This window comes from Misgurnus anguillicaudatus, chromosome 7, assembly GCF_027580225.2.
Source record: "Misgurnus anguillicaudatus chromosome 7, ASM2758022v2, whole genome shotgun sequence".
NCBI classification, from domain to species: Eukaryota; Metazoa; Chordata; class Actinopteri; order Cypriniformes; family Cobitidae; genus Misgurnus; species Misgurnus anguillicaudatus.
In genome coordinates, this window is record NC_073343.2 from 36,057,488 (window position 1) to 36,075,971 (window position 18,484).

At 36.5% G+C, this 18,484-nt stretch overlaps 3 protein-coding genes across 10 annotated transcripts; 2 read left to right on the top strand and 1 right to left on the bottom strand.

The window, feature by feature from the left end:
• Positions 1–326: 326 nt before the first annotated feature.
• Positions 327–11,386, bottom strand: pole2 (polymerase (DNA directed), epsilon 2). Of its 2 annotated transcripts, none has more exons than XM_055171534.2 (19): positions 11,214–11,386; positions 10,948–11,048; positions 10,756–10,831; positions 10,593–10,670; positions 9,513–9,606; positions 7,751–7,825; positions 7,552–7,635; positions 6,423–6,479; positions 6,284–6,332; positions 6,128–6,200; positions 5,876–6,048; positions 3,277–3,366; positions 3,137–3,191; positions 2,971–3,027; positions 2,807–2,884; positions 2,610–2,718; positions 794–970; positions 629–696; positions 327–525 (listed from the first exon to the last, which is right to left on the bottom strand). In XM_055171534.2, the coding sequence occupies exons 1-19, from the start codon at positions 11,342–11,344 to the stop codon at positions 507–509; spliced, it is 1,644 nt and encodes a 547-aa protein (XP_055027509.2). In that variant the 5' UTR covers positions 11,345–11,386; the 3' UTR covers positions 327–506. The 2 variants fall into 2 exon arrangements, with proteins under 2 accessions (XP_055027509.2, XP_055027510.2); XM_055171535.2 differs by having other exon boundaries at positions 2,971–3,030; positions 11,214–11,381.
• On the top strand, positions 11,021–15,143 carry LOC129417092 (kelch domain-containing protein 1). 7 transcript variants are annotated; one of them, XM_073869824.1, is made up of 14 exons: positions 11,738–11,886; positions 11,991–12,062; positions 12,567–12,637; positions 12,803–12,920; positions 12,999–13,114; positions 13,206–13,290; positions 13,365–13,448; positions 13,522–13,602; positions 13,762–13,820; positions 13,944–14,053; positions 14,133–14,200; positions 14,366–14,455; positions 14,561–14,613; positions 14,938–15,143. In XM_073869824.1, the coding sequence occupies exons 4-14, from the start codon at positions 12,816–12,818 to the stop codon at positions 15,065–15,067; spliced, it is 981 nt and encodes a 326-aa protein (XP_073725925.1). In that variant the 5' UTR covers positions 11,738–11,886; positions 11,991–12,062; positions 12,567–12,637; positions 12,803–12,815; the 3' UTR covers positions 15,068–15,143. The 7 variants fall into 7 exon arrangements, with proteins under 7 accessions (XP_073725929.1, XP_073725930.1, XP_073725925.1 ...); XM_073869825.1 differs by having other exon boundaries at positions 11,775–11,886; positions 11,988–12,062; XM_073869828.1 differs by lacking the exons at positions 11,738–11,886; positions 11,991–12,062 and adding an exon at positions 11,021–11,081.
• A 1,219-nt stretch (positions 15,144–16,362) lies between these two features.
• Positions 16,363–18,430, top strand: dnaaf2 (dynein axonemal assembly factor 2). The gene is made up of 2 exons (XM_073869817.1): positions 16,363–17,715; positions 17,815–18,430. The coding sequence occupies exons 1-2, from the start codon at positions 16,363–16,365 to the stop codon at positions 18,262–18,264; spliced, it is 1,803 nt and encodes a 600-aa protein (XP_073725918.1). The 3' UTR covers positions 18,265–18,430.
• Positions 18,431–18,484: the final 54 nt, after the last annotated feature.

The window sequence follows — 18,484 nt, forward strand, 5'->3', positions numbered from 1 at the left end:
ATCAGAGTTTAGGTGCTAGGTGCTGGAGTTTGGCACCCTGAGATTAAATCCTGCAGGCGCCCCTGGCTTCAGAAAGCTAAACCAAACCAAACCATACTTAACCGGTTTTTGGTGTGTTTGGAGGTTAGAACTTAACTCTGCAGGACAGAATTGACTGAAATCTATTTACATACATGCAGCCATGAATCTGAAACCCCTATAAAAAGTCTGCAGTGTGAAAGCCAATTGGTATTTAAGACTTTTTAAAAGTTATTGAATTATTGTATTACTACTGCAGAAAGGCAAATATGTCTTCTTGTGAAAAGAAGCCTGCAATAAATACCACCAACATTTTTGTCCATTTATTTTTTGTATTTAACTAAAAAAAGCATTAATAACTCTAATCTCTAAACTAAAAACTGAATACTATGAGAGCATAAGCCCTAAAGGAACAAACATTTCAAAAACTTTATACAAGCATAAATAAACAGATGACATCTGTGCCATTTTCCGGTGTCTTGTCAGCTTTAAAGCCCTTGCAATTTGCTGTAAAAGAAAGAAACCAAACATCAGCATAAGGTCTTAAAATTTTTTTTAAAACAGTGTTAATCAAGAAGACTTTGATTGTGTTTAATGCAGTAAGTCATACCTGTCCTCAACAGTTCGGTTGGATGGATAATACACCTTAAAGCTAAATCCACTTCTTGGAAAAGACCCCTGCAAGAGCAAGACACCAACAGATCTTGTGTCTATCACATACGGAACAGTCATGAATGTAAATGCTGTTATGTCATGTTCACAGATTATGATTTACCGGGTTGATGCACAGGCAGTCTGTGTTTGAGATGTTGAATGGGTCATATTTGTCAGCGAAGATGATGACATCAGGCACGGGATACACTCTTAGGGTGTGGTCATACGCCCAATACACAGGACAGACATACAGAGGAAGAGGAGTCAGATGACCTTGTGACAAGATGGTCTTCACAAACTGTTGACCAAATGAAAGTTAAACTTACTGCACTGTCAACAATGTCATATGAACTACAGTCACTGGCAAATGTATCTGCTTATTTTTGTTTATTTTAACAGGAAAACAAATACATTTATATTAGGGGTGTGATGAGACACTTACTCCACAAGACGAGACACAAGATATTACACTTTAGACATTTTCAATGATGAAATATATGAATGGGAAACTGAAATCTTAAAAAAAAAGGATCTAGGACGGTCCTTAACCCTATTTTTGTTATTGATAATGAAGTAATTTGACTTTTTTTGTAATAAAAAATAGACCCAAGTGAGCAATAACCCTTAAAATGAAGTAAAAATTTTAGTTATATAGCACATTTAAAAAAAACAACTGGTGTTTAACCAAAGTGCTTTACATAAGCCAGAGCTTATTGTTAATAGAGCTGGGGCGATTAATCACGATACATTCTAACAATACCTCTCTGATATCAATTCTGATTGGCAAAGGTGATATTATGCACAGCTCTTTCATGTATTATGACTCTTTGACTAATAGGAAGTCCTTATCAATCTAATTTTGAGTCGTTTATAACATGCATTTGAAAAAGCAACACTCGTCAAACATAATCATTCTAAATGATTTCTTGTTATCATGAAAATACCTAAAAAGGTTTGAAGAATAAATATGCTTATAGGCATTTTCGTGAAGCTGCGTGTGTAAATGGTTCTTCATCTGCGGTGCATATTGCGTTTCTGCACAAGAGCGACCTCTGACTTTTAGATGTAGCAGAATTTCAACGCAATTCATTTAGAAGCATAGCAAGCAGAATCACACGATTTATCATCACAGCCCAAATCATTAATAACATTTATATAAAAGCCTGTAGAACAATAATTAAAATAAAATACTTTTTTTAAATAAAGGACTGTTAAAAGCAATAGAAACAAAAATAATTTTTCAAGTTAGGGTTCAAAATTGCTATGGTTTGGGCGGATCAGATATGTATTGTTATGGCTATTCTATAACTCTGGACCACAGACCGCAAAGGCACAATCTCCAGTGGTTTAAAGTCTGGTTCTGGGAACAAATAGTAAGTACAAATCCCCTGATATAAGAGATTTTGACTAGGTAGGGGAGTGAAGTAGTTGAGGAAGATACGGAGGAGATTCCGTGCCGTACCATAGAGACTTGTAGACATGCTTAAATTTTTTTTAAAACAATTCTAAATTTAACCGGCAACCAGTGAAGCGAAATCAAAACGGCAGGATAATATGTTCCATTTTCTTGTTTCCTTTGAGGAGCCCTGCTGTGGCATTTTGGACTCGCTGCAAGCATGAAATGCATGTCTGAGAGGCTCCAATGTAAAAGTAATTACAGTAATCTAATAGAGATGTTACAAAGGCATGCATAGCAGTTTGTGGCGGATAGAAAGGGCTTAACCGTTGCTAAAAGATGGAAATGATAGAAGCAGGAATTATTCAAGATCAAGGTCATGAATACTGCGATCATTAGGCTCAAACAGAATCATTTTAGACTTTTAAAAAAGTCATGGTTTAAGTTCATCACAAGAGCAACAGTATTCAATAACATTAGATGAGATTTTTGGAATTTAAAGTAGCAATACTACGTACTGAGGAAAGCTGATTTGACTTACATGGGTGGGGATGTCCAGGTTGCTGCTGGGTACTCGTACACAGTTCCTGCACATCTTGTTGACGAGATCCTCCCGAATCACTACAATCTCTTGACTGCAGTACTGAATCCTGATTTATAAAGATCAATTAAATTCATATCATTCCAATGCAGCCCCCCCTTGCACACAGGAATGATGCAACAAACCCTTCCAGATACCTGCAGGGGTTGGTGGTGAACACTGAGAAGGGAACACGCTGTCTAAACTCCTCTGTGATGTGCTCAGCCAAAGGAGATCTGTTATCACAAACAAATCCAGTGGAGTTTTAGTGTTTGATAATAACATATACACCGATACGTTTTCACAGTGAAAAGTAAAATACCTGGGTAATACGGCACCAGGTCCAGGGTCTTGTGGACCAGGAACAAACACAAAACGACTGCTGCAAAGGGGTCACAATAAAGCCCATAACAAAAACTCAATACTTCATAACTAGAATTTAACAAGCGCTTTTGTGTTTCAGGGTTTGAGTGATTGAAAGGTCTTACCTTTTGTGAATGCTAGGAAACTCACAAATAAGGTCAGCAAGTGCCTTTAAAGACTCTGAAAACAACAATTATTTTGTTAAATTGACGTCAATTTAGAAAACTAGAAGTTGAGAAAACAAAAATTCTTAAATGCGACAAACCTTTGAGTGCTTTTATTTGGTTTTTACCATACGGTGCCGAGGAGAAATTCCCACAAAATATAAAGCATGTGGGTGGCATAGCAGAATATCCTGCAACAGAAAATGTGAGTTGTTTACTGAACTACTGTGTTTACGGGTTTGCGCACACTAAAAAGTTTTACAGGAATGAAAAGGTGAGAAGATTGCGTTGATAGAGAAAACCTACAGCCACAAGGAAGGCTTATATATCAGGGCTTGACATTAAGCATCGTCATTCACTTGTCCGAGTACAAAAGTTACTTGCCCGGAGATAATTTGATTTTAGCTGTGTGAATTTGGTTTGTTATACAAAAAAGTCTATATAACCAATAAAAGCAGTGTCCGCCACAACATCAAAATTAATATATTAGATATTTGCACAGCACTTTTATCACAACCTTAACATGACAGGTTCTGGACACTATAGTGATGCGTTGCTCAAGGTAACCTGCATGTCGGGTAATATAAAATAACATGATTAATTTTGGTTGAATCAATAAATCATGATCATTAACGGTTATAAACTTATTTAAAAGCAACATGCATTCAGCTCTAGCATCACTTTATTTGCCGTGTAATCATCATATTTAAAGCCAAGAATAACGGAGGGAGAGAGAGATGTGTTTACATAATAATCTAAAAAAATAATAAAAGTGAATAATGTGTAAAAATGTTTTGATGTATTGAAAACATTACATATTCAATTCCAAATCAAAGCATTAACAAAATGATCAAATCTGTCTTGTTATTTTAAAGGAAGACAAAGAAAACGAATATTGACCTTTTAAAAAAAGCAGTGCCAACATTTTTCACTGTGGGCACTTAAAAATGGAGAAATTTCTTAAGATTAAACTTTACTTTAAGCTATTAAATAACCATTGTTGTTGGTTAACTGATGCACATCCATCTCAAATCCAGTCAAACAACTTCTGTGACCTAGAAACGGATATTTCAGCCCAAGATCCACAGTTCCTTTTATATGATAAATAGGTCCAATATGGTAAAATGAAAAACATTCCAATACAATGATTTTTGCACCACCATGTTTAACTGTTTTTACAGTGTAGGCTACTGTTGCTTAAATTCAGTACCCAGGTGATAACCACCAAAAAGAATAATATTACTCTCATCAGACACAAAATTGTTATGCCGTTTTTCTTTGGGACAGTTTGTGTGTTGATGTGATTCCGCTCATGCTTTTTCTTAAACAAAACTGCTTTACCAGGTCTTCTTAAAAACAGCTTAGCTTCATTCAGATGTCTTCTGACTCAGTACCTACACATCATTTTAGATCATCTTTGATCTTTCTAGAGGTGATGCCATCCTTACTATTCGACTTCAACAGAAGTTGCTTGTTTTCTTCCACGTGTTTTGGCTTTTTGTTGCCATTCTAAAGCATTTCAGATCATTTTAGTTGAGCATCCTACATTTTGCTGCATTTCTTTATATGTTTTCCACTCTCAAATCAACTTTTTAATCAATTTGCACTGTTTCTCTGAGCATTAGGGTGGAACGGTCCATTTTACTAAATTCAGCAGCATATATATTTTTATAACAATGGATGAAACATTTTCTTTCCTTCTTTCTCAATGGAAGGAAAAAAGGAACTGAACAAATTTTCTAATTTAACAGTGCTATTATTTTGATCACACCACTTTCAATTAATGAGTCTATAACTCAGAACAAGTAGTGTGGATATCATTATCAATGGGTCTTTTGTTTTTCTCTAACACTACTACATCTTTCAGTAAGTCATTTGCACAAATATTACTGCTACTAATAACACTGGTTTATCAGGTTACTGATGTTGCACTTTTTTAACACAACTGTATATTAAACTGAATATTAATTTTATCATGAGTAATTTTAACATACTAAATCACAAATACAAAGTATACTGAATGCTTATTGTTGTAGGGGAACATTGCGCTCTCTCTCTCTCTCTCTCTCTCTCTCTCTCTCTCTATATATATATATATATATAGCTCTCTTGCTCTCTCCGACGAAACTTAAAAATAATACAGAGAAATAGATCAAATATGTATTATACATATTAAACAAGGTATATATAAACAGTTATACCTAAACGGCACTGACAGTTTAATAAGCGTCGTTAAATGGTTTGCTTATAAATGTAGCCCTAAGTAAAAAAAAAACACTGCAAATGCAACAAACGCTCTCCTGAAACTAGGCTTTGTGTGGTGACTGGGTGGATTATTCATCTGATGCAGCGGATACGAGTGACAAAGCTGATCCATGCATTACGCAGAGCTCTGCTGTCATTCTGACCCCCACATGTGCGCGTTTGTGCATGCAAAGAGTTGGTGGACATGCGCACTCAGTGCACAAGGCATTTTTAACTTACTTGTTCGCTCAGACGAGTTAAATTCTCTCTTACTTACCCATCCAAAACATTCACTTCGCTCGGACAAGCGTTAATGTCAAGCCCTGTATATAAATGACAACTGAAAATCTCTTTAATAGTATTAGCTCTATTTAACAAAATGTATAATGCTCTTTCATTTGTATGTTACTTTGCATAACATTTAACACACTGTCTGCACAAAGAAAAGGACAACACCTGAGAACATTGTGTGAATCTTCTCCAGGACCTCCACACTGTCCAACCAAACATCTGACACAACAACAAACATGGCATCCTCATTTTCCTCCTCCAGCTGCTTCAGTTTGGTTGACGTCTTGACTGCGGTAGTTGATGGACCACCAAAGAAGTTTACATTGCCATAATAAGCCCTGGACATAGAAAACAAACTTGATGCAGAATGATTTGGATAAATGATCAGTAATCTAGTAAATTAAGGCTAACCCTCACCTGGTGAAAGAAGAGGGTTCAGTGGGTGGGAAGCCAAAAGCATTAACGTGAAACACAGAGTCCTCATACCATCCTGCAAATGCAAATGAGAAATGTATAAATAAAACTTCTCCACGATCCAGGAAGACGACATCTTAACATTTGTTGGAGACTCACCCTCTGCCAGGACAAAACAAGACTCTGTGTAAAGTCCACTGTGGAACTGGTGCGGATGAGTGTTAAGATACAAACAGATACAATTGTTTTCAAGTCAAGACAGCAATACATGTTTGATGATACAAAAAAGGAAGGATATTGCCTTTGACATATTTAACTGCACTGTGCCACTTAGATCCTCAAGGTAGAACTTCCCCTGAAAGTACAACAACGTTATTCTGACAATATACAGCAATCTAGACATAAAGCAACATACACACACGCACACAAACATGCATGGAGCAGCGAGCAACCAATCACTGCATCGCCCAAGGAGCAACTGGAGGCAAGATGCCTTTCTCAGGGGAAGCAAAGTCCTTTTTTAGGGTTTCTGTCCAAGTACTTCAATGTGACACTGAATATTGATCATGAAACGATTATTCTGTGGGTTTGTTTTTTGATGTCAGATTAGTTAGAACTGTACGGGCATGCGGTTCAAAGTCAAGACCGGTGTGTATGTATATTCATGTGGCAATGCGCAGCAGATCTATTGCCATATGATGTCAAAGTACCAGGAGTGCGCACACAGGACGTTGGTCTGCTTGCAAATCACTTCTGCAGCAACACGTCCATGCCGGGACAAAACGTGTTACTGTTGTGAATTCTTTGTGCTTTTGTTGGCCATGTTTTAAAGCTTTGTTTAAGAAGAGCAAATTCACAAGGAGAGTTACTCTTTCTGGTCAGTGCATCGCTTAGTTCAAGTTCTCTTGCATTTTGTGCAGACAGATGCAAGTCTAGACTAATATTACATTTATATTACATATCTGGGATATCTGATTAATCTTACATAAATACCACTTCAGTTTACCGTGTTCATTCACTCTTCAGTTTCACCTTAAAATATTTCCTTTAAAAAAACATTGTTATTTTTTATAATAATCTAGCAGTGTTCGTTTTCCTGTCAAGCATACATTTTCAAAGCATTTAAAATCAAGTCTTAGCAGTTCTTACAATGTACATTTCTACATTTAAACAGGTGACCATCAAGTTACAAGCCCGACTCTCAAACTCTCTAACAATAGGCCACAATCCCCCCATAACACCTCCCCTTAGTAACACCTGGAACATCATTAACTAATAAGCATCCAGAACCAAAATGATCCATTTTATAAGAATATATAAGTATTTATTGTAATAGAAAGACACATTTAATTCATATGAAAACTTGGTCCTATCCACTAGTTCAGTCCTGACAGAGTTATTAAGAAGCTATGCAGATGTCTGAATACCTCTTTAAGCTGTGTGATCATGCCCAGAACAATCACTTCACCAAGTTTAGCCGTGCTGCCCAAAAGAGCTTCTACTGTCTTCAGCTGTAAAACCAATTTGAAACATTAATACAGTCTGGTTGATTTTAAAAAAACAAAAAAAACAAAAACAAAGAGGACCATGTGTCTGTTATCAACAGTAAGGCATGATCATTTTTACCTGGAATTTGTTTCTCCCTTCGTCTGGAGCTGAACCAATCACAGGAGGCGTGAAAAGTTCATGTCTGTGTGTCCGCTGTTATACAAGACAATATAAAGAAAACTATATAAACCACATAACAAAGCTGAAATATGCACTATTAGTCACATCAATATTACTTTTATGATTATTATTCCATAAGGGTTACCTAAATATAAAACAACAACATAAAAACTGTAACTATATTTGCATCGTAATGAACTTGACTTTTAATGGCATCAAATTATGCTGATACTACGGAGTACCAATTCAACATGAAATTAATCAGTTAGTACATTTAAAAAGGAAGGAAAACAATGATTCAATATTTACTCAATTAAAACAATACTTTAATTAAAAATCTACCATGTTAACAGGGATTTTTGATAATCCGACTAAAGTCATAATGGTAGCAATCACAAATCGAATTAATACGTGGAGTATTCATATTCAATGGAGAATAGGCATGAGTAAGCTACAGCATCTTTGTTCATCTTCAATCTGTTTTACTATAGGTGTGACGGGACACTTACTCCACAAGACAAGACTAGCTTACTTATTTTGGTAATTGAAAATAAAGTAATTTGATATTTTTGGTATTAATAATAAACCTGTGAGTGAGCAATAACCAATACAATGAGTGACATATACTATAATAATGTATATAATATAAGAATGATGAGGCAACAATAAATGGTTGACATAAAGAATCAAATCCAAGTAAACACATGGTTTCATTCCACAAAACATCAAAATACTATGGGGCGGACTAACCCTTAGTTTAATTAGGAACTATAACTAGTTTTAACAAACGTGTCTTCCTTAAATCATTACTTGTGTGCATTTTGAGACAAAACAAAGGGCACTGATGTATTTTAAGATATGTCCGTGCAAGTTGTTTTCAGTTTGAACAGCTCTTACATTTATTTTACTCTAGGACTAGTCTAATCCCTGTTCAGGAAACCGCCCCAAAATGTAACAAAAATCAACACTATGTAAGTATGTATTCTAACAAATGCCTGCAGAAGGTGCCAGGGAGGGAACTGGTGAATGCTATTTTTACTTTAAATTTATATTGAGGAAACACTTACTTTAAGCCAAATGACGTTAAAATCCACTTAATCTTTAATATTTTAATATTCAGAGGACTTGTAAACTCAGATTGGGGGTTTTAACTGATGAGAATAATAATGTTAATGATCACAGTCAAACACAACAAATCTTTATATGATCCCCAAATTAACATTATACCAAGATTTTATCACACCCCTATGTTTTACACTAAACAAGACTTTTGTTGGGCATTGTATTTATAGCAGAATTGTAGCTTTTCTGTGATTAAATGCTATTTTGTAAGAGAAGGCAAAGTAGGAATTGTTGAGATCGGTAGGACTCATGTACGACATTACCACCAGTATTACTATTTATTCATAAATATTGTGTAATATTATGTGCTATTGTATGTTGTCTAAAGGAATACACTTTGTTAAATGTAATGGCATAAATTGCTATGATGCTGATATAATGAATAAAGGGCAAATAAATAATCTAATTACAAATATGTTGTTTAATCAAAAAAAGGCACGTATATCATGACAAATAATGAACTAACCCTAAGCTTTGGTAAAATTAAAAATGAAACCCAAAACCATATGTGTTACGTGGCAGGACCTAACCCTAAATGAAAAGGTGGAGTAAACAATGCACATCATCATCATCATCATCACACGGTGAAGACTCTTGCCTGCTGTAAGATGGTGTATCGCTCTCTGAAGAGCTCAGCTTTATCTCTGGACTGACCACAGAGTTTAGGGCTTGGATGGGTTGTCATGCTTATACTGTAAAAACAAAAACAGAGGTCATACTCTATACCTGAAAAAAAAAACTTTTAAAGTTTTGACATGTGACAATAAACAAAATAATTTCAACAAAATAAATATCTTTAAGGAATAATGGGCAATGATGGGCTGTTTAATTATTTAAAAATAAAGCACAATTTAAAGGACCGGAGTCAATTATTCCTCTTATACCACGATTACCAAAGACATTGATCTGATGTCTATTTTTAAGACATTTGACAGGTTAGGTGTGCGTTTACAGAAAAATAATCATGTTGTTGGAAAATATGATGTGTAAGATTATATTAGATCCTTGCATTACAGTAGATCTAAAACTGTTTATCTTAATGTCAATCAAACAATAAAAGAATGAAAAGTTTAACATATATTGATATTGTTTTTGACTTTGTGTGTGCCAAATCTATTCGTTTTACAGTGATTTTAAAGTATGGATGTGGGAATTTTGGATTTGTCTCAAAATTAATTTGTCTGACGGTCTTGAAGTTGACAGGTGTAGTTCTTTCATGTGTGTCAGATTCCAACAGATCATACATCGTTTTGAATTTTTTTAAATAGAGAATGTCAAAACAAATTTTTGAAAATGTGTTCATGGCGACTCAATTTGCCAGCATGGGTCACAAATGATGCAGCAGCAAACAGAAATTGAGAACGAAAGGGACTTTTGAAAGGAAAATTCATATACAAAACAATGGCTGATGGTTCGGTCGAAAATGTAAACCGGCTGGTGTAAACATACATTTGCATAAAGCATCTATATTTGATCACACTCATGTTGATTGGAGTATTAAAAACTTAAAGTGTGTTAAATCAATGTAAATTTAGAACAAATAAAAATGTGCGAGTTAACTCATGACAATCATGCGATTAATCTAGATTCAATATTTTAATTGACAGCCCTACTAAATACACTTGATGAAATTTAAAACGTTGAATAAACTGTGAGGATTGAAGAAAAGGAGACTTACGGTACAAATTTCTTTCTCTCTGTGCTATAGATGAATCGAGGCACATCAAAAGCTCCAATAATGTTGAAAACATTTTCACTGTGAAAAACAGAAAAATGATTGTTACAAATATTAAACAGCATGAGCAGTGAGTTCATTCAGCAGTCAGCAGATAAACTCTTACATGGTCTCATCACACGACTGACTGCAGTCCTGTACAGCGATCTCTACCACAGAGAGCTCGATCATACTGGACGACACTAACAGACAGACAGACAGAGAGAGAGAGAGAGATCATTATCATCATCATCATCATCATCATTCATTATCATCCTCATTCACATCCACATAAATATCTTCAGTGTAACAGGCGTACGCGGTTGTTTTTCAACAGCATCTAAGATTCGCTCAAGAACTTCATCCAGATCTGCTTCACTGACAGACTCCAGAACCTGCAGCAGATAACGGCTGGACTCACTGACAAAACAAATCACAAACGTCATTAACTTTGTGAGTTTTTATAAAGCGTATGTCATTTAAGTTTAATATTTATTAGGGTCATCGTAACTGTTCTCTAAAGCCACTAAACAAGTCACTTTCTTTTACTTAACAACAGTAGTGTATTGTTAAATTGTGACATACGGTCGTAGGATTAATCCGCGCATTTTAAATCCGGAGCTAACTTTCTGCTTCAGTCTGCGGTCCTCCATCTTCATCTGCTCCCGCGAAATCGAGTCTTCCGGTATTTCAGACGCAACTTCCGCAAACAACATCTCCTTCTTCTTCTTCTTCGGTTTTATTGGTGGTTCTACTGTATTGGAGTGTAAGAAGCAGATGATAACGATAAAACTTGTATTAGCCTATTACAATATATTACTTAACCCAGCAGTTTTGGGGTAAATCCGCAAACAACGTATGCCAGGATATAGTATAGGAAAGGACACCCCACACACACAAACTTATTTCATTTTATTTTTTATTATTTGTATCATTATTATTATACTTTTTTCTTTGTTATTTTTTCTTTACTCCTTAGTACTCCTTTATCTCCTTAGTAGCATAACATAGCATTGACATCCAGATGAATCACACCTCAATCCAGAAGATGGCGGTAATGCACCATGTTTGCAAACTGCCAATAAAAACCACAGAAGAAGAACAACAACAACAACGACAACAACAACAACTTGCCCTTTAAAATAAAAGTCTTCTTTCTCTCTGGAACTAGGTTTTCTTAATCAAACCTTTGTTTTAAACCCGCTCAAATAAAGTTTATCAAGGCGCTGATCTGTGTTACGTCAGACATTGTGAGCTGGTAAATGTGACCAGATGTAATATTAAATGAGACAACATATTAATAACAGCGATATTAAGAATCCTACTAAGTTACTAATCGTGATGTGTGATGATGAGGAGCAGGTGGCTCGTGAGAGAAGCGGACACACGGCAGTGGTGGACGGGCAGTATTTATATGTCTGGGGCGGATATGTGGTAATAAAACAACAACACATGATTTAACCATTATAACAGTGCAGGACTCAACATAAAGGACTGGCAGTGAGAGGTGCTCTCCGGCCAGTAAACAGTGTTTGCTTCACTCTCAATCACTAAAATAGATGTTCTGCCTGTGGCCGTTTGTCTGTATTCTGATGAGAATATTGTGACATTTCAGAATTAAGAGTTTACATTGTATACACACACACACACACACAATTATATGACTTTTTGATAATATTAAATATGTGACACTGAAATCTTTTTTTTTTTTTTGGGTGGTGGGTCAGTGAAAATTTTGTCAGGGCAATCGAAAACCTGAACCACTGACCTGACAGGCCAATATAATAAACTATTTACGTTGAGCCCTGCAGTGTTTATTGTAAAGACAAATTTTAAAGGCTTTCGCATGTTTTCTGAAAGACTGTCTGTTGTTTCACCATGTTTAACAGCACCTTTATTCATCCAAACCTTAATAACAATACATTTTTTTTCTTTCAGTCAGTGGCACATGACGAAGTTTTTTTACGAAGTGACGAGCTTTGGCTGTACGACTTGGAAACTGGTTTATGGTAGGAACGATTTGTTATTGGCCAAAATTGTAACTCTATTACTTCATGTAAATCTATCCATCTAGTGAGGTGAGTATCCCTTGGAGGACATTAAAGTTGTTATCAAAAGAAAGGAATACTTTGTTACTAAAGTGTACTCATTATAATTTTCGCTTCATTTTAAAGGATAAAACACGACATGTGTGGCACGATTCCTCCGTCTATGTCAGGGACGTGTGGCTGCATTGTAAATGGATACTTGTATATATTTGGAGGTTGCTGTGATGATGGACAGACAAATGAAGTAAATCCATGTTCCTTGTCCCCCTTGTTTTATTTGCATAAGCCACAAACCTAACTCTCTAAATACGTTTTGTTTTAGCACTACTCTGTCAGTCTCCAAGATGGAAAGTATATGTGGAGGAAGTTGACACGATATCGCTCGGGGTCTCTGCCATCGCCGCGAGATAAACTGTCCTGCTGGGTACATAAAGGAAGGTTAGGTTTGCTCTTAAAACTTCTGCTTCTAATTTGATCAAGTACATTTTGTGTAAGATTCGATTCAGTCTTTGTTAATGTCTTAACACAGAATGATCTACTTTGGGGGATACGGACACAAACGTCTGAATGAAATCAATGATCCAAAGAGCTTTGTGGTTGATGAAGCATCATGGGTAATTTGCAATCACGATTAAAGATTGTGTTATTAAATGGGCAATAGATTCAAATCAGTGTTTCCTTCGGTCAGGCTGAGGAGGTTTTCTGGGGATGGAATAATGAAATTCATCAATTTGATCCAGAAAACTGCAGCTGGACTGAACCACAGACCTTTGTAAGTCATTCACATTAACCCTAACTTAGAAATGAAGCTGATGCTTAGTTAATGAGTGTTTTTTCGGCAACAGGGTCATCGTCCTGCTCCACGCGCGGCTCATGCTGGTGCCACGATTGGTAGTAAAGGTTACATATGTGGTGGAAGAATAAAGGTGAGTTATTATTCGTATGTGTTTTATAGCACCAGCTACTGCCTCAGAGTGAACAGAAAATGACGACCGTTGCTATTATCATACAGTACATTTCAACCCTAAAGTCTTTTGAAAAGGATCGCTGGAGTGACTCTGTTGTCATGTGTTTGGTCTGTTAAGGAGACAAGAACCAGTGATCTGTTTTCGATGGATATGAATTCGTGGACATGGTCAGAAATGTAAGACATTATTTGTTCTCACTCATCTATAATATTTCTTTGCTTATGTACTTCAGATGGCACTCGAGCATTAAGCCTGTAATTGACGTAAAGCTGCTGTCTGTCTTTTGTTGAATTTCACAGTGTACCGACCACAGCAGTGCCTTTAGGCCGATCATGGCACACATTAACAGCTGTGTCCGATACTTCACTCTTTCTATTTGGTGGGCTTAGCGTGGACTGCAGACCTATGAGTATGTCAAATAAAGAAACAATATTTTAGGCCATGTTTCATTCAAACAATATCATTTTTGCTTTGTTTTATCCTCTCAGGTGACAGTTGGATATATAATCTGGAGACACAAGGATGGAATAAAATGGAAAATCCAAACCAGGATAAACCTCGGTATGGAAAAGGGTTTTAGTAGCCTTTCAGAAAAAGCACTTTGATAACCTTAAGCATGTTAGTAGTTTAAATGTTTTTATGCACTTGCGAAATGATCGGATTAATAACATACCTATAAGCAGTTGTTATCTTATGTTTTATTCTCTGTTGTTGTTGATTTCCTCGGCTGTGGCATACGGCTTGTGAAGGCAGAGACTCGGATGTAATTGTGTTTGGTGGAAGTCATGATTATATTCTTCTAGTGGATACAGTAAGTCTCTTACGCTGAACAGTTTGCATTATAATTGTGACATGCTGTGAGTGAAATGACTCTTTCGGCTGGTTTTCTTTAAATATGATATCACTTTTATTGAAGGGCCATTCCAAAGATGTGCTTGTCTTTCAAACTCAGCCATACCCACTGATAAGGTAAATATCACTCAAATAAAAATGAACAGATACTTAAGATGATTGATCTTTTTGTAAAGTTTTACTTTGTAAAGTATACCTTGTAATGCAGGGGTGCCCTAACCCTAACCAATTATCAAGCAACCCTGAACACCTTGATTAGCTGCTTCAGCTGTGTTTGCTAACATCTGCCGGACAGAAGCCCTCCAGGACCAGGGTTGGGCACCCCGTTGTAATGCATTAACTAAACATTTTCCTAACCAATAGTTGAAGTAATTATGTGATGATTCATTCTGTGGACTGTGTTGACTAAATAATAATAACTAATAAGATTTACTTACACAGATTATGTAAGGACTTCATTGCAAGCCATGCCCGTGTTTTCCAGAACCAGATTCGCCATTTACCACCAAAACTGAGATTTGCTGTGCAGAAAAGGACAACTTTCTTTAGGCCAACAACTAGAAAGCTATAAAATGTTTTTTGAAAAATGTGAAATGATTGTTAAAATATAACCTACTGCACAATAAAAACGGTTGACATTATGGTTAGCAAGTTCTCTTTCATGATTATAAAAATAACTGTTAGAATACTAGAATATGTTTATACTGGAGTGTTGCAAAATAATCCTTATATATAAATCCTTGTTTTGCGTTGGTCAGGAATCTATTTAAATATACATTTGCTGGAAACTGGAAAAGTGTAAATATAATTCAGTAGTCACTCAGCTCAAGTGATCATTAACATTATTATTCTCATCAGTTAAAACCCCCAATCTGAGTTTACAAGTCCTCTGAATATTAAAATATTAAAGATTAAGTGGATTTTAACGTCATTTGGCTTACCGATCTCAACAATTCTTACTTTGCCTTCTCTTACAAAATAGCATTTAATCACAGAAAAGCTACAATTCTGCTATAAATACAATGCCCAACAAAAGTCTTGTTTAGTGTAAAACATAGGGGTGTGATAAAATCTTGGTATAATGTTAATTTGGGGATCATATAAAGATTTGTTGTGTTTGACTGTGATCATTAACATTATTATTCTCATCAGTTAAAACCCCCAATCTGAGTTTACAAGTCCTCTGAATATTAAAATATTAAAGATTAAGTGGATTTTAACGTCATTTGGCTTAAAGTAAGTGTTTCTTCAATATAAATTTAAAGTAAAAATAGCATTCACCAGTTCCCTCCCTGGCACCCTCTGCAGGCATTTGTTAGAATACATACTTACATAGTGTTGATTTTTGTTGTCTCTATAGGAAGCTTTATGTGTGTGTGTGTGTGTGTGTGTGTGTGTGTGTGTGTGTGTGTGTGTGTGTGTGTGTGTGTGTGTGTGTGTGTAGGCCATTTCACTGAATTGGTTTCATATGCATGGTGTAACTTCAAATTAAAGTGTATTAAAGGGATAGTTGATAAAATAAAGGTAACGGGACAGTACATTAAAAATGGGTATGTCCAGACTCCAGAATATGATGCGATTTCCTGTTGAAAATGTCACTTAATTTTTTTCACAAAGGAGCAATGTATTGGAGAAACCGAAGTCATGTAGACAACATGCGTGCGTGCGTGCGTGCGTGCGTGGACGGGGACTGAAGTGACGTCAGAGCAGAGCAGCTGACGCCGGTCTCTGTTGTCATAGCAGGTTTTTGTGGTTACAGTTTCTATGGTTACAGTAGCAGAACAAGATCCTCCATTAGCTAAAGTTTTCAGTCATTTTATAACCTAACAACGTTTGAATATAGTGTAAATAACAGCATTACTCGCAATGGAAGCGCTGAATTTGACACGTGATGAGGTAAATCGATTAAGTGAAGCTCTTAAAGACGAAACTTTCCGTCAATTACTCGGTGATTATGCCGCAGAAATCTCGAACCCGGACAACAAGAGACAATACGAGGAAGACATAAAACAGCTCGAAGCAGATCGAGGCATGCACGTGCAGTTTATTCACCCTAAAGCTCATCACGTGTTGAAGACGAGCATCGCTGGCGGGAAATGTTTCATTAATGTGTGCTCCGATCCACTGATCGATAAACCTTCATGTGAAGCCGCTCGAGACAGAGACGGTAAAGCGGGTCAAAACTGGACTTTACCCTTCAGCCTGACACCCGGCAGACCCGACAAAGACGCTAAAGGGACGGCGTGTGTCATCTATGACGTGGTTTTTCATCCAGATGCTCTTCACATGGCGGGAACAAATGCAAGATTTATGAGGCTGATCAACAGCACTGCTATCAAAGGGATTGAAGACTCTTTTCAAGTTAAATTGGATACAAGTAAAATAAAGCTGCTGAAAAGCAAATATAAAGGTGTTCCACATCCAGCTGTGATCCGCAAGACAATACCTGGATATGTGAAACAGAAGCAGAGCCCATGTGAGGAAGACCTGTCGTTTCCATATCCAGAACCAGATGTCCAAAGTCCTGTCTGTCCTGACGAAACGAGATCTTCATTCTCCATCCAGCCCATAGAACCACATTACACCTTAAAATACAGATCAGTTGTTGATTTACAGAATTACAGGTACTCCCGAGATACGGTCACTGGTGTGCGACCCAAAGACATCATCATCATCATCAATTTACCTCTGCTCGCATCTGCTCGTGATGTTGATGTTAATGTAACAGAAAGACTCTTCATCCTAAAGGCTCAGAAACCATCATATAAACTTGAGCTTCTCCTCTCATATCCTGTGGATGAAGATAAAGGAGATGCGAAATTCAACAAAACTACAAAGCAGCTGACAATAACTCTTCCTGTTTTACCAGAGCAGAGCACCAAATTACCTCAGATGAAATGTGATGATGATGATGATGATGAAGAGAAGAGAGAGTCTGAGGGTAAAGCAGGACTGGTGGCTCACCAGGATAAAGAAAAGCTATGCGAGACACAACACACCGAATTAAACTGTGATATTTTAACTCAGTCCACGAGTGACAGATGTGGGCAGATAAATGTTGCCCTAGAATCGCTGTGTTTACCAAATAGTTTCGATGTCTGTGAATTGGAAACATTTCTCAAAACAGAGGAAACAAATCATTTCCCTTACACACGTGTCGCAGAAATCAGTCAGGATGATCAAGAAATTGATTCTGATATGAACATCAATCAACACGAGGTCAGTCAGTATATAACAGTGTACTTATCATGACAGCATACGGTCATTTATTCAAATAGACATTAGTAAATTATGCACAATTGTCTTTCTTTTTCATAGATGTTTGTCAGCGAGGACTCTGTGACAGCAGGTAAAGAGTTTGAGAGAAAACCAACAACGACATTTCAGGCTGCAGCAGAACTTAGACAAGAACCACATGACACAGAAAGAATACATCAGCAATCCAGCAATTCAACGACACAAACACAACTGAAGCAGGACCCTAAAGATGAAGAAGTGGATTTGAATTTAACAGAACCGCTGTCACTAAAGCCACAGACCAGAAAAGAGGCAAACTTTGCACTAAAACATGGGACTGACATGATTGCGGCCTTAAAAAAGGAAATCACGATCCAGTTAAAGGAACCTGCAGATGCTGGAAATAACTCAAGGTCTCATCCTGCAGATTCAGGAGAAGCCAATTCTGATGGAAAAGAAATGATTATCTGTGACCACAAGACCTCTGCTGCCCTGTGTTTCCAAAACTCTCTCTGCTTTGATTTGGACTGATAGGGGTCGATCTGGGGTCAAATTTAATAGGCATTTTACATTTGGAAGTTCTTGTAGCCGTCATTTATTGATCCCTAATCAGTTCAGTTACCGCAGCCATTTATTCTTTGTATACATTGTTTAAATGAAAATAACGTAAAACTGTTAAATAAATGTAATTAAATGAGTTATAGTGTTGTGTTTCCATCTTGTTTTGGGAATGCATCGTTTTTTGAAGTCA